The sequence below is a fragment of the Centropristis striata genome, chromosome 8, assembly GCF_030273125.1.
Source record: "Centropristis striata isolate RG_2023a ecotype Rhode Island chromosome 8, C.striata_1.0, whole genome shotgun sequence".
Taxonomy (NCBI): domain Eukaryota; kingdom Metazoa; phylum Chordata; class Actinopteri; order Perciformes; family Serranidae; genus Centropristis; species Centropristis striata.
This window is the reverse complement of record NC_081524.1, coordinates 6,425,497-6,447,097: the sequence shown is the minus strand read 5'-3', so window position 1 is coordinate 6,447,097 and position 21,601 is coordinate 6,425,497. Positions and strand designations below refer to the sequence as shown.

The window sequence follows — 21,601 nt, the reverse complement described above, 5'->3', positions numbered from 1 at the left end:
AAAAGGATGTAACACAGGATGGCTATTGGCATAGTAATAACACTGTGTGTAAATGATGTAACTTAAGAGAAATAAATGACTTTGGCAATTTTTTTAACATGCCTTTGTGACTGAAGCAAGATATGGTAACACTTTATTTTGAAGGTGTCTACATAAGAGTCACACAAGCCTGTCAGATCAATGACATGACAAGTATCATGAGCATTAATGTTACTTCAAAGTGTCATTAATGTTCATGCACACATCCCATGTCATGTTTATGACACGCTCATGTCACTCTTATGTAGACACCTTCAAAATAAAGTGTTACCATAGCTTGCTTAAGTCAAAAAAGGCATGTTCAAAAAATTGCCTAAGTCACATTTTATTTTGACTTAGGCATAATAAATCCGCTTAAGTCACACACTTGACATAGGCCATTATCTTAAAGGGGTAAAATCAAATGATCTGATCAACTGAGGATGTAGGAGATTTTACCATAGGTGGCAATGAGGAGATGATTTAGGCAAAAAAACAACAATTTTGACCAAAAATGACTTAGGCGATTATTTTAACGGTGTGACGAGATGTATTATGTGCTTCATACTTGATCTGATACGGGAAATAGGGATTTGTAGTTCCTGTTAGCGTAGGTTAAACCTGTTGTGCTGCTTCGAAACAGCTGCAACAGGCTGTAATGAGCCTACACAACAGCTCCTGTCTGCCCATCCCCCATATACCATCTGCCCTTCTGCTACAGCAAAACCTTGACCATTTTATTGACACAGGCCATTTAAATTTACAGCCGGTTCAAAGGTAGTGAAATGGAAACGGGAATGGGGAAAGTGAGCTTTCAAATATTGGTATTTTAGTTGTTGTTTTTTATTGAATATAAAAGGTACACTGTAAATAATTTACTGTGATCTTTACAGCAACTTATTGGCAGCAATTAACAAGTAACTTACTGTAATTATTATTTACAGTGGAACCACTGTATTTTTATAAACAGTACTGTTTTTATACCATAAAATAGAAAACAATTAAACACTGATTTTAGTTTTATTTACAATAGTGGTTTCTTTACTGTAAAAAAAACGATGTGAAACACTGATTTTTTTAGTTGTGTTTACAGTACTAATTTGTTTACTGTAAGAATAAAAAAAACAGTTAAACATTGTGATTTTTAATGGTACTGTTTATGGCAATACGGCGCAGTAAACAATGCTGTTTGCTAATTGCATAATTAATTTGATAATAATTTCATTATTATTTTTTATAAAAATAACTAGTAATTGCAAGTAATTACTCTGTACACTAAAGAAAATAATATTGATACATTTACTGTTTTACAATTGATTTCCAAAAACATTTGTATCGGACTGATTCTGATCAAAATTATGGTAAAAATGGAAAAATACAGTAATCTACTTTACTTTTCACACTTTTCATACTTTACTGTGTTTTTTCTACAGTAATGCTTTGACTACTGTAATTTTGCCACAAGGACCGATATTTATTGTAAATTAAACAGCACTATACTGTAAAAATCAAACACAGTAAATAATTGTAGATTTCACAGGGATTATTTACATTGTAGTGAAATGAAGACAGAATGGGGAAAGTGATCTATCAAATATTGGTATTTTAGTTGTGTTTTTTAATTGAATATACAAGTTACAGTGTGTGTTTCTGCCCTTTGTACCATATGTTTGAGCTTTGATACAATGGCCCAATTCAGACTACTATTATCTATTATATAAATGTCACATCGTCATAAATCTGTGGCAACATGTGGACAAGCCATTGGGGGTTATTAAGTGGCAACATTCCTTCTCTTGATGTTGAATTTACCCAGTGACACTACACCACAAATGGTTTACAATTGACTCCAGTATCCTGGGGAGCAGATGTTTGTGGGGGGTTAACCTTTAACTTGTAATAGGTAAAAATAGGACATACAAGGCACAGCCCATTTACCCCACAACAAAGTTATAAGACAGTGTGAGATTTTTTTCTAATACAGTAACTGTACTCCTGAATCATTGTTGTGAAATCTGGTTTTAAATCTTTGTTTAAAGCTAAGGATTTGGCTCCAGTGTAAACTGACCTTTCTCCTTATTGAGCTATTTAGCTTTTAGCCTTAATATATATGTAAATATATATATAAGCTATACATATAATATATATATATCATGAATTGCATGTTATTTTCAGACACAATCCTCTTTTAACTGTGTGTTCATTTTCATATTCTACAAGTAAAAGTCCTGCATTCAAAACGTACTTAAGTAAAAGTACAAAAGTATCCGCATCAAAATGTATTTAAAGTATCAAAAGTAAAAGTACTCGTTATGCAGAATGGACCCACTCAGACTGTTTTATATATTTTAAATATATTATTGGATTATTATTAGTGATGCATTTATGTAAGCAGCATTTTAATTTTCTTAAGGTAGGGCTCATTTTAACTACTTAATACACTTTTATGCGGTTTAACTTATAAACATGCTTAATCATTTTAAATGTATCATGTATTTTATGTTAAATCTCGACCTGAAAAGTAACAAAAGCTGTCAGCTAAATTTTCTTTTTCATTGTGATATGTTTGGAAGAGATTAAGTAATAACATTTTGAGAAAATATACACTTCATCTGTCAATAATAAGTCACAATCATTTCATGGAAAAATGTCCAAAAACTTTTATTTTATTTAAACTCTCAGTGTTTTCTACTTCCTTACAGCACTTATGTAATACTTGCTTATTAACAAATCAGTTGCTACGATTCTCTTCTTCAGTCTATATAAGGACATTAGTCATGGATGATACTTTGTTCTCCCAGCTGGTTTTATAGGAGTCTGCAGGTCCAAGTCTAAAGAAGACAAAACAACTAGTGTGATAGATTCACTCTTATGTAGAGTCAAAGTAACATTTCCCTTTATCTTTTTTAAAGTTCAGACAAGTTGCGCAACACATTCTGTGTCAGCCTGTGCTCACAGCTGCAGGCCGTGGAAGGACACTCCCCACAGCAAGCCAACCTTTGAAAGGGGGCCGTTCCCAACAAGAGTCAACTATGTATGGAAAGTAGGTCACCGAGAGGCTTCTGTAGGTTGTACAGAACATAAAAGGTGGGCATATCTCCATATCTGACTGGTCACACACGCAGACGTTGGTTACAGTTTAAACGTGTAAATGCACTGCAAAAAAAGAAAAGTTGGGTGAACTCAAAATTTCAAGGCAACAAACCGATAAAATTTTAAGTTGGACAATTAAACTAAATATTTTAAGTTTTGTTTTTGAGTTTGCTCAACTCTGAATTCAGATTTTTGTCAACTCAACTGTAAGTTGTACTAACTTACAATTTTACATTGTAATAACTTTTAATCCTTACTTCTGCTAACTTCTGCAATGTGCTGAATTGGCACAATTGTAACACCGCTATGAAATGTCAGCTAATGTTGCGACCACAATTTTGAGTTACCATTGATACGCTAATGGCTACTCTTGTAGCTGTAGCAGCGCCGCTAGCATCAGTTAGCCGCTAGCATCAGTTAGCCGCTAGCATTAGTTAGCCGCTAGCTTTCGCTAATGACCGAATTTCACCGCTTTCCCGCATTTCACAACAAAAAAATAAGAGTTAGCAGAACTATTGTCCCTTGTTGTGAACCCCAACTTAAAGATATAAGTAACAACAACTCACCAACTTGTTTTTGAGCAGACAACTGGCTTCCTTTGTTGTGCTAACTTACATTATTGCCCTAAATGTCAATAATTTATATTTCCAAGTTTTACCAACTTAAATCACTGTTTTAGGCCAAAAAAATACAAGTTGTTTTTTTTGCAGTGTGTACTGTCCTGGAAAGTGGGAAATATATGCAAAACAACAGTGGGATTTAAAAGCTGCCTTTTTTTGTTTCCCACACAGCATAGATAGTTTGCATACAGACTCTATCAGTCTCCTTATCTGTATCTCATGGGTCATTTACAGAAGTTATTTGGTGTAAATGACTTGACATACATTTGAATAGTGTGAGGTTTGTTGTGAAACACACCCGTGCAAAGTGAAATGGGGAAGTAGAAACAGTTTCACACTGATCAGCAATAAGTTTGGCACATATCAGAGACCTATTGTAACACCAGCACCAGTGGTGCACTGTAAAATATAATGTGAGCTTTTTCTGATACAGTAACGGTACTCCTGAATCATTGTTTAAAATCTTTGGCTTAGGATTTGGCTTCAGTGTAAATTGACCTTTCTCCTCATTGAGCTATTTAGCTTTTAGCCTTTATATGTATATAAATATACATATAAATTATACATATAATAAGTATTTGTTTATATATTATTATGTATATATTATTATTGTGTGAGTGTGTATATATATATATATATATTGTTAGAAAAATTGCATGAGTAAACCTTCAAAATTGAATTATCTGACACCAACAGGAATATACCTCACCAATTATTTCTGCACAGTCTTTGATGGGGAAATGATGAGCTGGAGTCGTCCGAGTTCTCAGTTTAACATAGTTTTATTACAATACGTCAAGAAATGTGAATTACAGAGCTCTGGGATTCACTTTAGGAATCAGTTTAACTGTCCCTGATACACACAGACAGGTTTCAGGTCATGAAGTCTGAAAACCTCGTCTCTACTCCTGCAAAAAAAAAAAACAGTTTTACACTAACATAGTTTAATTATATCAATGAAGGTAAAGTCCCGCCTTCCCCCTCCGCTGATTCGCCAGTCTTCTTTCATACCGTCACACGTCAGGCCACCTGGGCAAAACAATCACTGCTGCCCAGGACAAGGCCTTGTGGCCTGCTAACAAACTTGTTATGACGAACTTGCTGCCTTATTATGTTCTACAGAAATATAACAAGAGCCAAACTATTCTTCAGAGTTCTACATGTTCTTTTAAAGGTTAAAAAAATATAAGACAGACAATACTATTTTTTTGTGATTATAGAATCTTAATTAGTTTAAGCAAACGGAATATATGTAATTAAAGTAATCATAGTTTTCCACATCAATATTAACACACAAACACAATCAATGTATCAAAATCATATTACCTGATTAATATAAATGCATAGAGATAGACATTATCAAGGTTTAGTGAATTACGCATGCATAGTGACCTGTAATGACTGTTGGGAGAAAAATCAAAAAGAGGAAACGAGAGGAAGACAGTAACATTTCATTTTCAACAAGTATAATATTCAAATTATTCTAACAATATATATATATATATATACTTATACTTATAAACATGCTTAATCATTTTAAATGTATCATGTATTTTATGTTAAATCTTGACCTGAAAAGTAACTAAAGCTGTCAGCTAAATGTAAAGGAAAAGTACAATATTTGCCCATAAATGTAGTGAAGTAGAAATATAGACTTACATTAAACGGAAATACTCAAGTAAAGTACAAGCACCTCAAAAACATGCTAAAGTACAGTACTTGAGCAAATATGCCCACCACTGACCAGCACACATATTCAAATTTAATATATCCAAGTTGTTGACAAGTTGTTGTTTTTTTCTTACCATCTAGTTTGGTGGGAACACAGTAGTGACATAACAAAGTAAACTCCCATTAGTTCACTCCCAGGTCAGTATACTCCTCCTTATTTTCCTATACCTATGACCTACATAGCTGCCTAAACTAATAAATAATGTGGTAAATATTAGCATTAAAGTTCACATGTATCAAAGAATTTGCCTATGCAAATTTATCCCTGTGGAGTCTCCTAAAGCTCTAAATCCAGACTTGTTGACTCCATCCAGACTAGAAAACAAAGCAGCGTGGAGCCCTACTGTAAATTTACCTCTAAAGTTCTGGCTGTAAACTCCATGAGGCCAGTTTCAGTTTGATGATGATATACCAAGTAAAACTGGAGACAAGCTCAAATATATTTAGTATAAAATGATAGAACTGGATGTAACCCTCTTATATGTTAGATTTGCAGCCTTTGTTCACATTTGCAACATTTAAAATTATTTATTGAGCATGATAGTGTTTTGAAAGTAAAACAAATAGATTCAAAATCACATTTTATGTTGGACTAAATGACTAAAAAAAGACACAAAATGACTAAAAAAAGACACAATATGCGAAGACAGAATGACCAAAAAAAAACCCACAAAAAGACACAAAATGACAAAATAACTAAAAAAGACACAACAACAGACACAAAATGACCAAAAAAGACACAAAAGGATTCAAAAATGGACAAAATAGCCCAAGACTCCATTGTAAAATTATATTAGCACTGTTGATTTCCCGTGACAAATAAAAAGTTCTTCCATCAAAAGAAACTCTGTTCTGCCATATAATTGACAAGAAAATACTTTATAAATGCTGCATGAATTAAAGATTTTACCATTAAATATTACATAATATTTCTGTTGGAGATATGGTGTTTAGTACATTAAACAGTGAGAAAAAGTATTTTTTACAAAAAATAAATGCAAAAATGATGGCTTGTATATATATTACAGTATACTTTTTGCTATAAACATGGTGCCAGTATATTTTTCAGTGGAGTAATGTATTTTTTTTTTAAATGTAAAAAAATACTGTTTTGGCTGATATATACATTTACGATGTTTCACTGTTGCTGATACTGAATTAACTCATTTATCATTTTACGGTCTTTTACTGTCATGGTTTTGCAGTTTTTCACTGTAAAATGTTACAGTTCGCGATCATTCACTCAACATTTTGTTTTCAGGTGCTGAGCTGCAGGAATAAGGGTGTGTTTAGAGTCAAGCAGGTTTTATTTATACAGCCCAAGATCATAAACCACAAATTTGCATAAGCATCTAATGCTTCAGATAAGGAAAAACTCTCCAAACAAACATCTCCAACAGGGTAAAAAAGAGAAGAAAGGCGGAGCAGTTAAAGAGTCATCCCTCTCCCTGAAACGGAAACACATGCAATAGATCTTGTGCGTTCAGAATAGAGCAACATAATAAAATTACATTATAGACAATCATTATGACAAAGTGATACGCATGATGGATTCAGGAGGATGTCAAGCAGCAGTTTAGGTGTCCCTAAACAGATAGAGCCTGAGCCATATAGATAGATAGATAGATAGATAGATAGATAGATAGATAGATAGATAGATAGATAGATAGATAGACAGACAGACAGACAGACAGACAGACAGACAGATAGATAGATAGATAGATAGACAGACAGACAGACAGACAGACAGACAGACAGACAGACAGATAGATAGATAGATAGATAGATAGATAGATAGTGTTCATAGTAAATGAACATCGTGTGGTTCAAATTCTATTTTTTTAACTTATCTATCCACCCTCCTTCTTTTGCCCAAGAGCAAACACACACTGGAGTCAAAGTAAGGTGTCAATAACGGCCTTTATTTTTGGTCACAGGTAAAATAATGCAGATCTGGTCTCAGAATAACATTATTCTCACAGGAAGTCAGTTAGAGTGAGCCAGGAACACTATAAAAGTTTATATTTTATTTGTCTTGGGCTAAACCTGCCCCCGTTCAGAAAATGGACGGATCGACACGATTCTATTGGCCAGTTACTAATAACAACAGCTGTTCACCATTCTACACAATGTGTGAGAGAGAGTGTGTGTGTGTGTGTGTGTGTGTGCGTGCGTGCGTGCGTGCGTGCGTGCGTGCGTGCGTGCGTGTGTGTGTGCGTGCGTGTGTGTGTGTGTGTGTGTGTGTGTGTGCGTGTGTGTGTGAGAGTGTGTGTTGTCCTCATAGCCGTGTAGCTAAGAGTTACTCAGTCTAAACATGACATCTGAAAATCCAAACTGTGCCTTTAAACAGCTATGAAAAAAGATTACAAAATCACCCGCAAGGTGGAAAGTCACATTTACTCTACACAGCATAATAATTATCCATATATAACAATCTACACAGCGTAATAATTATCCATATATAACAATCTACACAGCATAATAATTATCCATATATAACAATCTACACAGCATAATAATTATCCATATATAACAATCTACACAGCATAATAATTATCCATATATAACAATCTACACAGCGTAATAATTATCCATATATAACAATCTACACAGCATAATAATTATCCATATATAACAATCTACACAGCATAATAATTATCCATATATAACAATCTACACAGCATAATAATTATCCATATATAACAATCTACACAGCATAATAATTATCCATATATAACAATCTACACAGCATAATAATTATCCATATATAACACTATTCTCCTTAAATGCGGACTTTTTGCTCTTTATACTATGTCACCTGACTTCCTCATTTATTGCCATAACTACTACAGCCACTAGAGGTCGCCATCTAACAACAAACATGAATATGTCCTGTAATAATCTGTGTTGCGAGGGGAGACAGTCTCTTCAATTACATTATATCATTTGAAGAACCAAATCAAATAATTGACTATTATTAACCATACAGTAATAGGATTATTGTTTGATCCGTTCATTTTTCTTGTGTTTTTCACCTCAGTGATCCCATCCTGCTGTCTGAGGGTCTGGTAATCTGCAGACGAGAGCAAATTTGATTAATGGATTCAATGTATATCAGTCTGAAACAGCAAAGCAAGCCCTGATGTTTGTGTCCAGGGGGATTTCTGGAAAGAAGAAAAAAAAAACAGGGAAAAGGGTGGGACTGCGTAACAGGAGGAAATAACCAGATAATTGAACATTTCAGGCTTTATTTTCTCTTGTGCTCTTGTGCTGCACCTGGCCAGGACAATGACAGAGAAGAAATCTTATTGAAGCTGTCCTGTCTGCTGCTAATCACATTTCCTGCCTTCTGGATGCATCAGGACACCATGCACCAGATATCACCATCTAATTACTGAGACCGGATGTTTCTTTTCTTCTTTCTTTCTATCTAATCATAATCTATTAAATGCTGTCTTAATATAAACATGACATCACACAAGACATCTCTTTATGACCTATTTTCTTGTCTTTTAATGTGATGTATTTGTCAGTCCCAGTTTCTGTTTCACTTAGCACACTTGTCTCTAAAATAGGATGCCAATTCATTTCACAATGCCTCAGGTATGTATTTTAAAGGCACAATCGAATAATTATCGAACTACTCCTGTAATTTGTCTTCCCCAGAGGGATATGAGCCAAATTAAATGACCTTAATTGCTGAGTGTTGAGGATCATTTTTTTTAATCTATGAAGAATGATAAAGATATTATTTTTGGGGTCAGTGTAACCCCGTTTAATATTTAACATCCCTAAATAAGTGCTTGACATCATTTATTTCTCCTTCATTTTAATGACTTTTCCTAACTTTTTGGGGAATATACAATGGGAAAACATAAAATTAATCATTTTCAATGTCCTTTGCACGTTTTGTATGCATCATTAGGGAGTGCTATGGTCAAAATATTCCATCTCGAGATTTCCCTTTATTTCTTATCTTGATGACGAGATGTCTCATTATAACAATTTTTATTTAATGAAAAAAAAAAACTGCATGGTGAAGCCTATGTTTGTATACTTCTTTGTGAATTAAATACTTGACAAAGTAAAAATTCGGAGTATTCACTCATTTTTTTATATATATAAAAAAGGACTAAAAACTTTCCTTTTTAGCAAAAGCTTTGGCTCCTCCCATCCAGATGGTTTTTAGATTGTCTATGTATGTACTTCTTCTGTTTTAGCTGTTTTATCCTTTTTATTCCTTTTTATAATTAGACTGTTATGTTTTTAACCTGTAGCACTTTGAGATTTTCCTTTAATGTAAAATGCATATCATTTTCAAGAAATTTGTATGTTAGTATGTTCTTGATATTAGCAATTTAGACTCCTGATATCCTGATATATAGTTTAATCCTGATTCAATTCCATTAATAGACAATAAATGATCACATTGAGTTATCACCTAGTCCAATGCATGGCTGCTCTTTGGGATAAATTTGACCCCACACATAAAAGTTGAGATTAAATTTGAGAATAACAGATGACAACTTTTCACTTTAATTCATAATGTCCATGACTTCATGTTTGCTCAGCATCGCCCCCTGTTGTACTGCAAGCAGTATTACACTCCGACCCACCCACTAACTGTGGCTTTAGTCTGCATTCGTTGGTAACCTATCTATAAAAGCAAGAAGCGTGTGTGTGTGTGTGTGTGTGTGTGTGTGTGTGTGTGTGGACACTCGAGGCCCGCGAGCAAATTGCGGCCCTCGTGGCGATATTTTGTGGCCCCCACCTTGATATGAAAGTTTAATGTGAGTTTTATACGAATGACACTTTACTGTGTTGTGTGTGGAAGGTCCCTTTAATTACTTTTTTTGGTAATTTTGTGTCCTTTTTTTAGTAATTTTGTGTATTTTTTTGGTTATATGGGGTCTTTTGGGGTCATTTTGTGTCTTTTTTTTATAATTTGATCTTTTTTGTTTTTTTTGTGTCTTTTTTGGTCATTTTGTGTCTTTTTTAATAATTCTGTGTCTTTTTCGGTAATTTTGTGTCTTTTTTTCTAGTAATTTTGTGTCTTGTTTGTAATTTAGTGGGTTTTTTTGGTAATTTTGTGTCTTTTACGGTCATTTTGTGTCTTTTTTTCAAGAATTGTGTGTCATTTTTTAAGTCATTTTGTGTCTTTTTTGGTCATTATGTATCTTTTTTGTGTCATTTTGTGTCTTTTTTTAGTCATTTTGTGTCTTTTTTGTCATTTTGATACCGCCTCCAGCGTCCCCCAGGTAATTTGAGTTTGAGACCCCTGCTCTAGTTCATTTCTCTCTGACCGTTCGTATGTGGCTTTCACATGGCACGAAGGTGTGCATCCTCGATTTTGAAGATTTTTGAATTCATTTTTCAAAATATCATTATTTATACCTAGGACGTGTTGCGGCATTGCACTGTTTCCGATCGGACGCCTTTTAGGGGAGCTCCGCCCCATTGTGTGATAGGCCTACACCTGGTCAGTAACACAATTCACTCTGGATTTCCACCCTGACTCATCTCATCTGTAAGTCTATTTAGCCTACCTATCTTTAGGAGTTTTAAAGTGCACTACAAGGTTAAATTTTCCAATAATATTCTAATAGTTTCCAGCGAATATCAATGTTCAATGTGTATGTGCTGCATGGTGTGGTACCTTATGAAAAGTAAGTGTTTTATATAGTTGCAGACGTTGTAGTGTGGCATGTATTGCACGAATACATACTTCCTACGGGGACTGCACTAGTGTAATATAAAAAGAAAAAATCTAAAAATTTTGTGAATTTGCAATGACGGCTGGTTTACACACTTGAGTACTATATATAGAATCAGACACCTCTTCTTGTTTGCATAGAAACACTTTATTGTAAAACAAAACAATCAAATTACATTGGATTTTCTAATGCACACACTTATAACCTTTAGACTAACAAAGCTGACATGATTAAAATCTCATTTGCTCTCTATATTTACTAAAGATGAGTCATTAAGATATTCTTGTTGAGTAAAGACTGTGTGTGTGTGTGTGTGTGTGTGTGTGTGTGTGTGCGTGCGTGCGTGTATGTGTGCATGTATGTGGTAGCATTTGTGGTATTAGATGTTGTCTGTCAAAAGCAGATGAGTGGAAAGAAAATCGCAAAAGAGGCGGAAGGAAAAACTGTTGCTGCACAAATAGGACTAAATCAATCACAAGATGTCTTTTCTAGCCACCTTGACTGCAAATCATGTCAAATCATGTTCTCAGTCTGAGCATTAAAGGTCATTCTATACCTTTGGTGTAATAGTTTAGTACAATAATCTAAACTCAGGGTGCATTTATCTGATTATTAATGCATTACAAGACCACTCTGTGCTACTGGATTCACAGCCTTGATATTTTTAAGGTCACTTTAGTCGTCTTTTTGAATAAAGATTGCTTCTTCTTTTTTTCTCCTTTTTTATCGACATGTTTTTTCACACCTGCTAAAGTGCTCTCCTCCCTTGAGTGCACGCTGACCCTGTCTTCTGGAAAGACATCACTCAGGAAGTGTGTGATCACTCGGTCTCTATCACAAATGTTTTATCCTGTCCCTTTCACATTTTTTTTTTTTTTTTTACATATAATCAAACATATAAAATGGACTTTGCTGCTATTAATTCATTCTCAGTTTAACCTTCTTGAGTCAATCCATTTATTGAAAATACACGTTTTATTTACAGTATTAACTTTATTTATATATGATATGTAGACAAGCTGAGAAAGCAATTGAAAGGTCAATCATAGGAGCTTTCACAGTGTGCCATTTATGTTTCTAGACCATTTTTAAAATGTGAATTTCCTTTCTGCAATGAAAACTACTACTGTTTTTAGGCTTTAGTATTTTTTTTTGTGTATAAATGGTTAAAAAAAAGGGTACATTTCCATAGACACCTTTTGTCTTTTGTTTGTATTTTTGGTTCCTGGCAGCTTTATACTTTGTTAATTAAAATAAAATGAAAAATCTGACTGATAGCCAAGTTTGTGTGGAGAAAAAGGAGCCATGCATGTGATGTAAGGACAGACTGAAAGAAACAGAAACAGAAACGAATGCATAGGAAGTTGACAAATTTGAACCAAAATCTCCTGGACTTCAGAGGTTTAATCACAGACTCCAGCTGTTCTTCTAATGCATCACTTGGGCTCTTCCAGCTCTCTCCATCCATTCTCTCTCACTCTCCCGCTCTCCCTCCCTCCCTCTCTCTCTCTCTCTCTCCCTCTCTCTCTCTCTCTCTCTCTCTCTCTCTCTCTCTCTCTCATGTCACCAACCACCCTCCTTATCTTTGTCTCTCACTCAAGCACCCACTGGGTCTGCGTGGTCAGTCTGTGGCTGTTCTGCTACTGAGAACCGGACATTAGATCAGATCAACTAAAACAGGAAAAAGCAAGAAAAACCACACACGAAAGAAGAAAAGCCAGCAGAGGGTAAGCTCTTAATATTTCAGTGCAGCTTTGAAACACAGTGCAGCAAGTGGTGAGTAATTTCCTCATTTGTGATGCGCTAGATTTATGTGAAGTAATAAGGGAAAAAAACATCTGTTCTTATTACCTTATGTATATATGAGTGTTTGTGGAATAGATCTGCTACTTTTGACCTGTTTTATTTTGCTTCTTCTATTTTTTGCTGCTACTACAAAACGAGATATCTCAAGCAAACATTTCCTTTACTTGTGCCAGAAAGGCTTGTTATATTTTGAAACAATGTGGCGGGCTGCAACAGTGGCTCAAGGGGTTATTGCCACATCATATTTTAACGTGCATGTCAGCAATGTTGTGACTAAAATGGAAGCATGTTTTTATTATAAATGAAGTTCCCTGTGTGCTGCTGCTTACATTTTGATAAGAATGACTGGTTCTTAAGAGCCAAACCAAAGCACACTGTCAATCATTTTTACCACAAGGGACAAAAGAGCCTGAGGTGGTGTAATACTGTAATATCCACAGCGCTTGCACCCATATTGCCCATTGTTGAATTGTGAAATATTGTCCCCAAAGTCACTAAGGCGCTCTCTGTAAAGTAATTTACCTTCACCCCTTCTGCTCATAATTTCCTATGCTTCCATAAGGCGGTGTCACATTTGTAATGAAAAACAAAAGTAATGGTGACTGTAAGTAGAATAAAAACGAGGGACTGAAGGGCACAGTGACCCGACTGGATGAAAGTGTTCCCTTTAATCACTTATACTGCATCATATAAGCTCCTTGATCTATTTTGATGTTTATTTTGATGTCATTTACTCACCTATTTCTAAAGATTACTGTCATTTACAATCATTTTAAGTGTTTTTGAGTCATGTTTTTGCCTCTAAAATGCATTATTTCACTTTAAGCCACTCAAGTAAGCAATTATAGGTGACCACTCTCTGTTTATCACAGCATTATTTACATTAATTGTAATTAATTGTGCTGGATGTTGTGGTACCTTATGAAAAGTAAGTGTTTTATGGAGTTGCAGAGGTTGTAGTGTGGCATGTAATGTACGAATGCATACTTCCTATGGGCACTGGACTAGTGTAATATAAAAAAATAAATTAAAAAAATTCATATAAGCATCATATAAGCTCCTTGATCTATTTTGATGTTTATTTTGATGTAATTTACTCACCTATTTCTAAAGATTACTGTAATTTACAATCATTTTAAGTGTTTTCGAGTCATGTTTTTGCCTCTAAAATACATTATTTCACTCTAAGCCACTCAAGCAAGCAATTATAGGTGACCACTCTCTGTTTATCACAGCATTATTTACATTAATCAAATCCTCTCACGTCAGCTTCCCACACATAGTTTAATTTATTGATTGCATGCAGGTGATGTACTCTGCAGGAGATTGTCCATCTCTGTGGTGACCTTCACCCACCGATTCACCGTTTCCTTACTATACAATCCCCTCTAATTCCAAAAGGGGGCAGCCTTCATCCTGTTAAATATGATGATAGGCAAACAACATGCAGATTGCTCTTATAGTCATCTCTGCAGATAACTGATTGCACTTACAGTAAAACCCCTGCTAAAGTGATTGTGGGAATATGGATTAAATATTAATTATATGGACAAGCTCAGGTTATAAAAACAATCACTTAAAAAAATACACAGGATGTCTTGCAGAGAGAGATTTTACAAAGTTACACTGCAAAAAAAAGGTGTGTCTAAAAACAAGATAAAAACACTAAATCTGAGGGAAATGATCTTGCTGCATGGACAGATAATTTCACTTGACAAGATTTCTTAAATTTAGATTATTAAATCTAGACATAAGCATGTTGAACGCTTAAAATGAGAAATTAACTCTTAAAACAAGATAAAATATCTAACACTTCTAAAATCTAAAGTTTTTTTTTATCTTGGTAATAAACAAATCATTTGCAGGCCACTCTGTTTGGGCCAGTTCATGGCTGATTGCAGCTTTAATTTATCTTCTTTTAAGAGTTATTTATTTTAGTTATTTTAAGTCGACAACATGCTTATTTCTAGATTTAATAATCTTAGTGAAGTGAAATTATCTGTCCATGCAGGAAGATAATTTTCCCGCAGATTTAGTGTTTTATCTGGTTTTTAGACACACCTTTTGCAGTGTACATTGAACATACTTGGTACAAAGACAACAGCTTCATAACAAAGGCTGCAAGCTGTCATTCTAGATGCTTAAACATTAATTAGACACATGCATGTAAACATATGACATTCATGTTCGAAAGCAGTTGTTCATTGGTTTTATGTCATCTTGATTACTGGTTAGTTGTATGGTCTGCTGCATCCAACAGTCTTATAAACAAGGCTGCAAGACTGGTTCTTGGTTGTTCTCCAAGAATTGTGTTGTAGAAATGTTGCATGGACGTCTCACCTGGTTAAGAGTCAAGGACAGACTATCTGCTAATGTACTAATATACTTGCATTAAATAGTTAATACTCAGACTCCTAAATCTTTTTATAATAATATAATTTACCGTTCAAATACTCATTCTTATAACACTCGAGGGGCGAATAGAAAAACTGCATTAAAGTTTTTTAACGTTTTTTATCTGGCCAGCCAAATGTGTTATAGGTAGGTAAGTGATATGACACTTATTTCTACATGTATTGATGATGTCATTTTTATGCTCAAAAATCATGATGATTTCTTTGACCATTGGTTTTGAGTTGGATTTTGGAGTTACTGCAATTTTTCTATCATTATGTCTCTGAAATAAAGCAAAAATTGAAATCTAAAACTTTGTCACAAGGTAAAACAGACATCAATGAGTTTATTTTTAGTTATAACTCAATTTCAACCAAAAATATAGTTACTTCAGTTAGGCTTTGTAGGGCAGAACACATTAGACTGTTTCTTTGAAGTTGTCAGTATTTTATAGGTCACTTGCGTTTTGGAACAGTCTTCCAGGTGAAGTTCATTAAATTAAGGGAAAAGCTGGTTTTAAAAGAAGATAAAGTATGTATTTGATGTCAACACCTTGCTGTATAATGCTTTCTTTTTCTTTTCTTTGTTTGTTTTTTTCATTTTTATATATTTTTATAATAACTTGAGTTTGTAATGCCTGTGGTATTCTATTAAAAATTATTGCCTGGACCCCAGGAAGACTAGCTGTCGTCTTGGTGTCAGCTAATGGGGATCCTTTTAAATAAAGAAACAAACAAATCTTAACCCTTTGATGCAAAACATATTGACACCCCTTCTAATGCACAACATGGGTAAAAAATTACCCTCAGAAATTACCCTCCCATGTTATTTAATGCTGCTGTGTGTTTCTGTGCTCTATCTTTTGATATCAACTTATTTTATGATTCAATATTCCAAGTATTCCTTAAATATCTTGTTTTTTGATAACAACATCATTATTTCCATTTTGCCTCTCATACTTTATAAAGAAAAAAAGCTTTTGTATTATTACATAGCTAACAACTTGGCTAAGTAGCTTGCTAAGCTAACTAAGTAGCCAAGAAGTTAGCTAAGTAGTTAGCTTAGCAAGCTACTTAGCCAAGAAGTTAGTTAAGTAGTTAGCTTGGCAAGCTACTTAACTAAAGCTACTACTTGGCTAAGTAGCTTGCCAAGCTAACTACTTAGCCAAGAAGTTAGCTAAGTAGTTAGCTTAGCAAGCTACTTTAGGATGTATGATGATAAAAAAAAACTAATTGAGGAAAACCTGGAATAGGCTACTGAATGAAAAATATGTATTGCAAAGATAAAGAACATAAAAACTCTGTTGGGTCCCTTAAGACCCATGTTGTGCATCAAAGGGTTAAAGAAGCTGTTTGAGAGTACAGCTACAGCTGCTGGTTTACATGCAGATGAAATTATTAAGATCGCACTCAACACACAATGATCACAGTGGTTCTATTATATTTTCTACATATGAAGCACAGGGTTTAGGCTTTTTTATTTATTTAAAGTAACATTCAATCATTGTAGCTTGAGGAAGAAGTTGTTTGTGACTTGCTTTATCTCTCCAATCTCAGCACCGGCAGATACCGTAATGATAATTATCTGTTTGCCCTGACCTCTAAATGACTTTCCGTCTTGACTCACAAATGTTAATGGTTCCTTTAAGCACCAACTTCAATATTGACAAAGAGAGAAAAACATGTCACATTTTCTTGCTTTATTTGTTTCTCCACAGGCAGCTGCATGTCTCATCCACTTTATGTAAAAAAGGTTTGTTTTCCATCAAAAAATGACACAATAATGAGTTAAAAATCATAGTATTTTGTTTATGTTGGTATTACGATCTTATTGTATTTGTTCTGTCTTGTCTTACACATTTATTTCAGCTACTTTAGTTTGATTATTGCAGTATATTCTGATTTTTGACACGAAATGAGATGAAATAGTATTTGTTTTTTTGTCTAGAAATTTAATGGCGAAAACTGTTTTTTCTTCTCTTCTTCCCAGAAAAATATTCTGAGAATTTAAGGTAATATTGGAAAAAGTGAAGGATACAGTAACCGTTACAATGGAGGAATGGCCGGTTCCAACTTCTTCAGGACCCACAGTTGCTTCACCAATCCCAACAGGTATGTAGCCTCAAATAAACACATTGTCTCGCTTCTTTCAAATCTGAAATGTTTTTTATATATAATGAGGGTGTTTATTAGTTTTAGTTTGCAAATTACAGCAGATCAAACAGCAAGACATTGTTACATGGAACAGAACAAACTTTTTCTCCCTATTCTCCCTCCCACATAACAGGTATAAGAAAAACATGTTGAAACTATAAACACAAGATGAAAATAAAGCAAAAATAAATACATAAAAAATAACCAAAAAATAAACAAGTAAATGAATAAAAATAAAGTAGTATTGATAACAAAAAAGACCCTGAATATAGTATACAGAATGGCCTTAGGCTATGGACATAAATACACTGCAAATTATTTGTTTATTACCAAGATAAAAAGGACTTTAGATTTAGAAGTGTTAGATAATTTATCTTGTTTTAAGAGTTAATTTTTTATTTTAAGCGTTCAACATGCTTATTTCTAGATTTAATAGTCTTAATTTAAGAAATCTTGTCAAGTGAAACTATCTGTCCATGCAGCAAGATAATACGCCTCAGATTTAGTGTTTTTAATCTTGTTTTTAGACACACCTTTTTTGTAGTGCACACACTCACTTTAATTATACTAGTGCCTGTAGGAAGTATGTATTCGTAAATTACATGTAGACCACTACAACAACGTCTGCAACTCCATAAAACACTTACTTTTCATAAGGTACCACACCATCCAGCACATACACATTAAACATTGATATTCGCTGGAAACTATTTGAATATTATTGGAATATCGAACCTTGTAGGGCACTTTAAAACTCCTAAAGATAGGTAGGCTAAATAGACTTACAGATGAGATGAGTCAGGGTGGAAATCCAGAGTGAATTGTGTTACTGACCAGGTGTAGGCCTATCACACAATGGGGCGGAGCTCCAATAAAAGGTGTCCGATCGGAAACAGTGCAATGCTGCAACACGTCCTACGAAAATAATATTTTGAAAAATGATTTCAAAAATCCTCAAAGTCTCAGGTCTTAGGTCAGTCTGACTAATAATCAGTGAGATATGCCCTAGACACACACACACACACACACACACACACACACACAAAGACGCTTCTTGCTTTATAGATAGATAGTCAAATACTGAAAACAGTTATTTTGATAGTTTTCAAGGGTGTTCCTCAGGACATCATGTCACATCACATGTACATTCTACTCCCCCAGAGCCTCTGAAATGGTTTTAAAATAATACTGATTTAATCCAGCAGATTTAATACTTTCAATACTTTGCATTGACAATAGCAGTCTCAGAACACTGTTTATATCTGTGTTTTTCTTTCACAGTTAACACAGCTTGGAACCTGTCATGCTACATGGTCCTCGAAGAGGCTGAGAGGAAAGTCATCGGCTCCATCTGTTTCGTGGCGGGTCCCGTCACACTGCTGGAGAACCTTCTAGTGCTGGTAGTGATTTCTCTCACGGCCACCCTGCGGCAGCGGCCTTCCTATCTCTTCATCGCCAGCCTTGCTCTGGCGGATGTCTTCGCCAGCTGCTTCTTCACCACCAGCTTCCTGGATTTTCACCTCTTTCACAACAGAGATGGCGCCACTGCCTACCTCTTCAAACTGGGTGGTGTAACTATGGCCTTCAGCAGCTCAGTGGGGAGTTTACTGCTGACTGCTCTGGACCGCTACCTCTGCATCCACCAGGCCTCCAGCTACAAGGTGCTGCTGACTCGCCGGCGAGCCCTGCTGAGCCTGCTGGTCCTCTGGACCACCAACATCCTGATCTCCTTCCTGCCTCTGATGGGCTGGCGGTGTCCCACAGGGCTTTCTCCACCCTGCTCACACCTGTTTCCCTACATCAACAAGGCTTATCTAGCCTGCTGGGCCAGCTTCGCACTGGTGCTTCTGGCTCTCATTTTGGTGGCTTATGCTCTGATCCTGTGGAAGGCCCACAGCCACGCCTCCTCCATGACCAACATCCAGGGAGCAGCTGGGACAGGCCACGCCCGCATGAGGATGGATATCCGGCTAGCGCGTATCTTTGGCCTGATCCTACTCATACTAGTGGGCTGCTGGCTTCCTGCACTCTCCTTCATGCTAGCAGATGTCGCTATGCCCCTGGACCGCAACCAACAGAGGGCCTTCGCCTTCTGCAGCACCCTCTGCCTGGTCAACTCGGCAGTCAACCCGCTGCTGTATGCGCTGCACTGTCGAGACCTGAGAGTCGCTACAAAGCAGTTGTTTCACAGGTTGTGCGTGATCGGGAGGTGTAAAAAATCAACACCAGGATTACCCTCCAAAGAAGAAAACTGCACAATGGGTTCTGAGGATGGGACGATCGGGACAAGAAGCACCCAAATTAACACAACCTCAGAAATAGAGAACAATCAGCTGTAGAACATCAGATAATGAGTTGAAATAATCAAGGTGTAAATGTACAGATAGAGAAGTGTGGTTGGGGTGTGAAAACAGACATCACGAGAACTTCACTGTAAGAATAGAATCTTAAATACATATGATTAGGATTCATTTTCATCAAAATGATTAGTGCTGGCTCACAACAACTTTAAGGCTATTAAGTTAAAGGCTATTAATATGCTACTGTTTTACTTGCAGTTACAAGATACTGTAAAGACAAACATTAACCTTGACAAATACTGGATTTTGTCACCGTTATATATGACTAAAATCATAACAATTAGTGCGATTATTATTGTATTATTTCAAAACACAGTTAGAAACATACCTATTTCCAGTGCAAATAAAGCTTCTTATCTGTAGGTATTTGTTCGAGGCAGACAAAAGGTTTGGTGTATGTTGGACTGGGATGATATGTGGCCATGCAACATATAACCTTTGACCTCTCTGCCTCCCATGTCAGTGCTTTAACGCTCACTCATCCTATGACGTACTGTGTCCTGTGAACTGAAGTGCTGACTGAACTTTTGGGTTAACCGCCCGGCACAGAAAGGTGGATTTGTTGTTCTTTTGCTTGTTTATGTTTGAGTATTTGTCCCAGTGAGCGTGCAGGGACAGAGGACGCTGTGGGTTTGCCTATCTCGCCTGCACATGAATGCCAGGACTCCACAAAAGCCCCATGCACGGGAGGGTTTCACACAATGTTCACTGCATGAATCCAAGCAGTGTGCAGAGGTAAATGGAGCACATGCCGGGAAGAGAACAAGCACAGACACTAGAACACTCTGACACACAGGGACAACTGGCAGCTGCACTAAAGCACATGTATGTGATCGTGTACATTGAGATACACTTAAAGTCACAGGTGCACATACTAGTGAGAACACATGTTTCAACCTTTAGTTACGCATTAAAAATGATACTTAACCATTTTCTTTCTTGACTCTTAATATGTTTATTTTCAAGCTAACATCATAAGTAAATCTTACCCATCAGTCATCATTGTCAAGTGAAAAAATGGGCAGCCATCTAGTGGATTCTATTACTTGTAAGTGTCTAGAGAGATAGATAGATAGATAGATAGATAGATAGATAGATAGATAGATAGATAGATAGATAGATAGATGGATAGATAGATAGATAGATAGATAGATAGATAGATAGATAGATAGATAGACAGACGGAGGGATAGATAGATAGATAGATAGATAGATAGATAGATAGATAGATAGATAGATAGATAGATAGATAGACAGACGGAGGGATAGATAGATACATAGATAGATAGATAGATAGATAGATAGATAGATAGATAGATAGATAGATAGATAGATAGACGGAGGGATAGATGGGTGGATGGATGGATGGATAGATAGATAGATAGATAGATAGATAGATAGATAGATAGATAGATAGATAGATAGATAGACGGAGGGATAGATGGGTGGATGGATGGATGGATAGATAGATAGATAGATAGATAGATAGATAGACGGACGGACGGACGGACGGACGGACAGACAGACAGACAGATAGACAGATAGATAGATGATGTTATCCCTCAGCATCTCAAACTTACAGCTTCTTACTTACTTACTTACAGATTCTCATAAAGTCTGCAATGGTGGATGTTATTCTTCAAAATCCTACACATAGAAGAAAAAGAACAGTAGTATGTAAATGTGTCCTATGTTTTATTTAAAGGAACAGCT

The 21,601-nt window shown here is 35.5% G+C and overlaps 1 protein-coding gene across 1 annotated transcript; it reads left to right on the top strand.

Moving 5' to 3' along the window:
* The first annotated feature begins 17,365 nt into the window (after positions 1-17,365).
* cnr2 (cannabinoid receptor 2) lies at positions 17,366-20,773 on the top strand. The gene is made up of 2 exons (XM_059339031.1): positions 17,366-17,487; positions 18,811-20,773. The coding sequence occupies exons 1-2, from the start codon at positions 17,427-17,429 to the stop codon at positions 19,866-19,868; spliced, it is 1,119 nt and encodes a 372-aa protein (XP_059195014.1). The 5' UTR covers positions 17,366-17,426; the 3' UTR covers positions 19,869-20,773.
* The last annotated feature ends 828 nt before the right edge of the window (positions 20,774-21,601 follow it).